The 7,275-nt window shown below is 44.4% G+C and overlaps 1 protein-coding gene across 3 annotated transcripts; it reads right to left on the bottom strand.

The window, feature by feature from the left end:
• Nucleotides 1-617: 617 nt before the first annotated feature.
• Nucleotides 618-6,840, bottom strand: inab (internexin neuronal intermediate filament protein, alpha b). Of its 3 annotated transcripts, none has more exons than XM_014177865.3 (4): nt 5,743-6,840; nt 4,848-4,972; nt 3,962-4,319; nt 618-2,077 (listed from the first exon to the last, which is right to left on the bottom strand). In XM_014177865.3, the coding sequence occupies exons 1-3, from the start codon at nt 6,802-6,804 to the stop codon at nt 3,980-3,982; spliced, it is 1,527 nt and encodes a 508-aa protein (XP_014033340.1). In that variant the 5' UTR covers nt 6,805-6,840; the 3' UTR covers nt 618-2,077; nt 3,962-3,979. The 3 variants fall into 3 exon arrangements, with proteins under 3 accessions (XP_014033340.1, XP_014033349.1, XP_014033329.1); XM_014177874.3 differs by having other exon boundaries at nt 4,119-4,319; XM_014177854.3 differs by having other exon boundaries at nt 618-4,319.
• Nucleotides 6,841-7,275: the final 435 nt, after the last annotated feature.

The following is a 7,275-nucleotide window of genomic DNA, read 5'->3' as shown; positions in this document are numbered from 1 at the left end:
TTGCACATTCAATTTCGAATGAACAACCTAGGCTTTGATAGAATCATCAACATGGGACGCTAGATGAATCACAAAAGATGCTCACTTAAAGCTAAGAATAATTGATTCATCTAAACTGAGATCCTGCATATTTCTTAGATTCATTTACCTAGCATGACCAAGAGTGTAAAACCCCTTTCCATCATACCGTGGTTAATCCTCTGTCTGAATAAGATTAGAATCCCATTAGTAAATGGTTTACATGTTTTTTTCATAGATGTATTAAACCTCGCTTGATTGGTCCATTACCACCATAATGACTGCATTACCGCTTAAAAATGACTACTTTATCGTAGGATCCACCCATTCGTCGATGTACGATGTCATTTGGCTTGGTTGAGATCTCCCGTGACTGAGAGCACATAGGAAACATTACTGTAAAGTCAAATAGTTAGTGCACTCCACTGGGCACACACTGGTTGAATCAACGTTGTTTCCACGTCATTTCAATGAAATGACATTGAACCAATGTGGAATAGACGTGGAATAGACGCCTATGCCCAGTTTGGTATGCTCGCCTACTCCACGAGGCAAGTCCTTTTAAAAACCCCATCAGAAAGACACAACAAGCCCAGAGATACGGTCTTAATAACGTCTAGTCTTTATTGGTGCGTGCCATACATCAGCAGTAAGGTACAGAGTCAGAGCATAGTCTATCAATTACATTCAGATACTAAGCATTTACATGTTTTCAGTTATTCAGTTTAGCATGGTAGCTGTTGCTCTTAAAGCTAGAGAGAGATGGTTGAGAATAAAACATCCTTAACATAACCACACGTAGACGCACATGAATCCCAACTTCCACGTAAGTCATATTTCCACTTGCGTTGATGTCTATGGGAGGCTAAGTGGAAGTTTAACTTGAAGTGCAAGTCAGGATTCATTCAGCTAGAAAGCAGCTGGTGTTTTAAGGCATTTTGACAACACTATAGCATTCATTCATTCCATGTTTTGTTTTGTATTATTTGTCGGTTTTGGTTTTGCGTGGCAACGGGTTTTCAAAAACAGCTCTATTTTGTACAGGAAAAGTGTTTTTTGTCGCACACGCATTTTAGAAAAGTTTGGCAGTGCTGCAGTAGTAGTCGTGAGGTTTGTTGTAGAGGCTTGTTGCAATGGTATTTTGACACCTGTGACCCTCTTGATTACGTTGAAGTCATAGCTATTCTAAACTTATACCTGTGGTTGTGTACAAGGCTACTTGTATCTGTACTTGTACTTGCACTTGCACTCATATTTGTACTTGTCGATGTAGCTGTGCTTGTACTTGCAACCAGTTTTCCTCTGTAAATTTCCTTTACATTGGAGCTCAAGAATTAAGGAAACGGTAGGCCAAACTTTCTGATTTTCCCAACCTGATTCCCCACTATGAGTTACCCTAGGAAACTGTCCACATATACAAACACATACAACTCCAGACACTCAGACACTTAGTTACGCAAGCCTCGTGTAAAACAACGGCAACCACATCTCCACCAATCAACAGCTTTCTGTAGTTTGTTGTACAATCAGTGGTTTCCATTCGCAGGGTGAGTGAGTGAGTGCAGCCGGTCAGGGTTTAGAGGTCCATGGCAGACAGTCAGACAGACATAGATACAGAGGTAGCCTAGGTCTAGATTTGTTTGTGCTCTCTTGCCAACTCTATGTCGATGAGAGACAGTGAGTTGGCAACATAGCAGAAATAGACTGGCACTCAAGCTAAGATACAGAGGTAAGAAGACAGAAGTAGTTGTGTTGAAACCTGGACAGTGCACAAGAAGGAAACAAAAGGTCTGCCTAGTTCCTTTACATACAGATTTCTATTGCTGAGATCATTCATAATCGTTCACAACAGACATAATATTTCCGTCATGGCCGTATTTTTCAGAGGTCATGGTGCTTTAAAAGCATCACGGTCGGGTCCATTTTTCTGGACTATTGACTTGTTTTTGTTTACTTGTTTGTTTGGCTTGTTAGTTGTTGTGTTCCTAAGGCGTAGTGTCGTGATGTGGTACTGTTCGGAGGCTGGACGTCGCTGTTAATTCAAACGGGCTTCAGGAGTCTGCAATGGAAGGTGGGAAATGGAGTTTATGCATACCATTCTGTCCGACACACCCTATTGGACCATGTAGAAGCCCACGCATTCTCTATTTGATTGATTGAGCCTGTCGTGAGAAAGAGAATTTAAAGGTAGCTCATCTTCTCTCTCTCTCCCTCTCTGTTTAATTTCCTTTCTCCCTGTTTCTCAGAGTCCCACACCTCCTACTTTTCTTTCTACTTCTCCCATTGCCCCTTTTCTTGTAACCAGTCATGGCCTGCACAAACTGATCGTCAGTACAAATGAAATCTCATCTAGATCGATATATAAGGGCCCTGAATATGACCCTCATCATGACGAACATCCTCATCATTCGCAGAATCATCACACAAGAACCAAGCAGTGTAGCTGAGGACAATGTCAGCAGCGTGTGTCGAAGTCACATCCTGTCTAAATGATGGCATTCATCTCAAGTCTAACCTACTGGCCAACTAAGCACGTACAACCTCATGTTCTAAAACCAGTGTTGTGTACATGGCGATGTAAAGCATTGGCAATGAAGTGTGGAACCTAGCATCCCATTGATTTCCTACTATACGTTATGAGTATGTGAAAATGAAGTATGGCCCTCTAACAATCTGTCACCATGCAAGCTTGAGATATGCTACATACATCATGCAAATAACAGTTTGATTATTAGCTAGTTTCACTTTCAGGCTGAAATGTCAGGCGGTTTATTCAAACGTCAATCAGCGCTTACACTAAAAGGGCATTATCATCATTTTCACTGAGTTATTCCAACCTCATAGTGTGTAAACATTTAGAAAACACCGGAAAATCACATTTCTGACTGGACTGGGCCTTTATAGAAGTTTGATGAATTGACATCAAGAGCAATCTTGGAGAGTAATTCTGCTTTTGGTGGAACCATTGTTGGTTGAGCTCTGGTTCTGGTGTAGAAGGGGTGGCGGTTTAAACAACGCGCTGTTGTCATGTTGTCATGCAGATTTGAGTGGACCGGGATCATAAGGCAGATGCTATTGACAGTGACGAGACCAGGGTACGAACAAGCCTTTTAGATATACTCTGATTTAGTTACTCGTGATGTTTTGTCTGAAAGCATTGCATTGAAACTCAGAGTTCGCAATATTATCTGCGTTGTAGATAAGGCAAAAATGGCTCCGCAAGATCACAGATCTTTTTTTGTTTTCTGCCGAGTTTGAATAACTGTGTGCTCCTTTAACAACTTGATCGATCTCTAGCTCTTACCTCCGTACCATACAAGTGCTTTCATTCATATTGTGGTATGTGGACGTAGTAGACGTATTAACAACAGTTAACAAGCTGATATGTTTCGGATTTTTGTTTTTCGTGCACAAATTCAAACTCTCGCACACACATCCGCCCCTCCCCCCATGGAATGTGTATAGAGAATATTATCATAGGCGGTGGCAGTGGTGCATGATTGTTTCTTGAACTGAATGACATCTATCACAGCTCGGTGCCAAACTAGCCTGGCGTCCCAAACTGATTTCGCTGTGTTTCACTGTTGTTTCTAGTGTGTGCAGCGCTCAGTCTGGTTAAACCAGGCTAGTGCCATACAATAGCGCGAGCCCAAAGTGAGAGTAAACTGTTTTGAGTATTGTACTGAACTGTATGTTCCTATCACCACAATAACCTACGTGTCTCCTGATAGGGCCAGAAGTGTGCCTGTAACTACTTTGTTATTGTCATAGTAAGAGAGTAGAGTGGAGAGAACTACAGTGATTGGTTGTTGGATAGTGGTAGGTTACACAGTAGTAGTAGTAGAGTCTAAACTATAACGGATTCCTCTCTGAGAATACCCCTGTGAAGGGGGGGAGGGGGATGGGGAGTAGGAGGGAGGGGATGGAAGGTGGAAGGTTAAACCTAAGGGAAGGGGAGAGTCTAGTTTTTCTGGTTGGTGGGGTTGGCGTCGCTGGCCTCCTTCTGGTCTCCGTCGTTGGACCCCTTGCCAGACTTGCTCTGCCCATCCTCCTGGTCCTTTCCCTCATTCTTCTTGGAGCCTCCAGAGATGGTGGTGTACCTGGTGGTCTGGTTGTAGCTGCCCATGCTGGGCAAGTCCACGTCGCCGGAGGAGGTCATGTCGGAGGACCTCATGTTGGAGGACCTCATCTCGGAGGACCTCATGCCGGAGGACCTCATCTCGGAGGACCTCATGTTCATGCTGGGGCTGGAGTAGGTGATGCCTGTGCTGATGCGGGTCTCTTCCCCTTCCAGGAGTTTCCTGAGGAGAGGGGGGGGAAGTGTTAGGGAGTGTGACGGAGGGAGGGATGGGGGAGAAGAAAGCAGGGTCAGAGGGGAGAGGAAGGAGAGATGTAGAGAAAGAGATAGCGGGAGGGGAGGAAGGGAGAGAGATAGGGTTGGTTAAATACAGGTTAAAATATAAACGAGTCACGTGACCAGCCCATTCTACCCCAGGAGAGTAATGCTAAGTCACCTCAGGGCATGTGGGTAATGACTTCTAAATCTATGTCATTGATTGATCAGGATCTTTAAAGTGATGCTGATCAAGTGTTGGTCATGCAGGTATTTAGGCATGACATTTTCAAGCTTAATAAATCTACTGTAACTTTATGAAAGCTAGAATGTCAATTTGTATGTTACAGTAATGTGATGTTATGATTACAATGATGAATGTTATGATTATAATGATGAATACAAGCTATGTAAAATGTATGCATGACTGTAAGTGGCTTTGGGTAAAAGCATCTGCTAAATTGCATATATTATTATATATGATTATATTAAGTACCTGTATGCAGCAATTTCAATATCCAGCGCCATCTTGACATTCAGCAGGTCCTGGTACTCCCGCAGGTGACGAGCCATCTCGCTCTTAGTGGTCCTCAGGTCATTGTCCAGCTCGGCCATGTTGTCCTGGTAACATATTGAAGTAGAAAACAAATTGTGAAACAGTGGCAACCGTAAAAGTGAATTGTGTTGATATAGGCTATGTTTTAATATAGCCTAACTTTCTTCTGAGTGTTGGTGATGTCTAACTCAAGAGAATAACGATAACAATAAGATTATAAATTCGATTTTAAATAACCAAGAACAGGCCACTCTCCAAAGAATATGTCATCACCATGTACAGTACAGAGACGCACTAACGCCAAATAAAATACGGTTATAAGAGAGCATTCAATGAGTTTCTCAGTTACTAAGTACAACACAAAGCAGTTACAATGAGAGGCGCGTGTGTATTTTAAAATTAGAACAGTGGTTTTCAACTTCCAATCTCAAAAAAAAGCTAAAAGACCCTTTCAACCGCAGCCCTATGACCGGTGACAGAGCGTTTTATCACGCCACCGGAATAGTTTCAGCACCATGGAGAGTGAACAGCTCCTATTGTCATCTCAACACTTTTATTTTACAGCTCTCATGTTGTACATTTTAGTAAAACAATTTAATAGCTCTAAAATAATGTTATAAAGCTAAATTCCCCAATTTTATTAGAACAGAAATTGTGATTTTCTTTAATCAGAATTATTTATTTTTTTTGCACATGGTTAAATGCAACATCTTTCCAAACTAAACAGTTCTTTATCTCTTGCTTTATCCTGGACATGTTTGTAAACAAACTGCAAGAAAGATAAGCTCACATTTGAACTTTTAAGTGTATTTAAAGTAAACAAATAATGTCTTACCTGGTACTGCCCAATCTCCTGGTTGTGCCTCTCCTCCATCTCGTTGAGCTGCCTTTCCAGGGACTCGTTGGTTCCCCTCAGGCTCTCGATCTCGATGGTCTTGGACTGGAGCTGCCTCCTGAACTCATTGAGTTCCTCCCGGCTGGCGCGCATCGCCTCCTGGCTACGGGTGGCCTGCTCATTGAGGTCAACGAACTTCGACTTGTACCACTCCTCGGCGGACTGGAGGTTCTTGGAGGCTATGGACTCGTACTGGCCTCGGATCTCCTTCAGGGCAGAGGTGAGGTCAGGTTTGGAGACCTCCATCTCCACGGACACCTGGGCGGCTTGGATCATGTTCATGAGCTCGGCCACCTCCTCCTCGTGCACCTTCCTCATGAAGTTGATCTCGTCGAGGAGGGATTCTACCTTCTTCTCCAGGTCTAAACGCACCATGGTGGCGTCGTCCACGTCCTTCTTGAACGCCTTGAGGGTCTGCTCGGCTTCCTCCCGCAGGCGGTACTCGTCCTCGTATTTGACGCGGAGCTTCTGCAGGTCCTCTTCGATGTTGTCACGCTCGATGAGGATCTGGGACTTCTCACCGTTCACCTCATCGAGCTGGGAGCGCAGCTCACGGATCTCCTGCTGGTACAGGTCCGCCAGGCGCGAGGGCTCCGTCTGCCTCTGACGCAGGGTCACCAGCTCGGTCTCGAGCACCTTGTTCTGCTGTTCCAAGTTGCGCACCTTGTCGATGAACATGGCAAAGCGGTCATTGAGCCCCATCATCTGCTCCTTCTCGTTGGTGCGGATGATTTTGAACTCATTGTTGAGCACCGTGCTCTGGGCAAAATCCAAGTTCTCCATCGGCATGGGCATCTGCGAGTAGGACCGGCCAGAGGACCTCTTCTGGTGGAAAGAGGAGCCCAGGTTAGAGCCCATGCTCCGGGACTGAGAGTGGGACCGGTAACCGCCGCTGCGTAAAGAGGCATTGCTCATGCGGGATGGAGAGCTGGAGTAACGGGGAGACTCCCCGAAAATCTTTCGGTAGGAAGAGGCGGAATTGAAGTCAGATCCGTAGCTCATCTTGGCGAGTGATGAAAGGGAGCAGAGCAGGGGGCGCGTCTCCTTTTTATAGGGGGACCTCCCAACGATCTATAATGAATGCCTGCTGACGTCAACCTCTAGCCTGCCCAACTGGCCACTTCAGATGTCCCAGGTAAAACAACCTCTAGCCTGCCCAACTGGCCACTGCAGATGTCCCAGGTAAAACAACCTCTCATCAAATACCTTAAATATACTGAGTCATTGATTATAAGCACCTTTAAAGGGTTAATAACCACATTTATATTTGTGATTAAACTCACATCTAAGGAGATCTAAGGAGCCATACCTATTGTGGACACTAGAGCCGGTAGATGGAACTGTCCGGTTTGGCGCAGTGCTGATATCAGCAAGAAATATTTGATCTCGTTTTAGCCACTCACCTCTGAGGAGACTGGACACATTGTACTAAACTATTTTAAATGTTGTTCTAAACCTGTGCAATTTTCATTC

Source organism: Salmo salar, chromosome 02, assembly GCF_965601325.2.
Source record: "Salmo salar chromosome 02, fSalSal1, whole genome shotgun sequence".
NCBI classification, from domain to species: domain Eukaryota; kingdom Metazoa; phylum Chordata; class Actinopteri; order Salmoniformes; family Salmonidae; genus Salmo; species Salmo salar.
The sequence above is the reverse complement of the archived record's forward strand: the minus strand, read 5'-3'. Positions and strand labels throughout refer to the sequence as shown.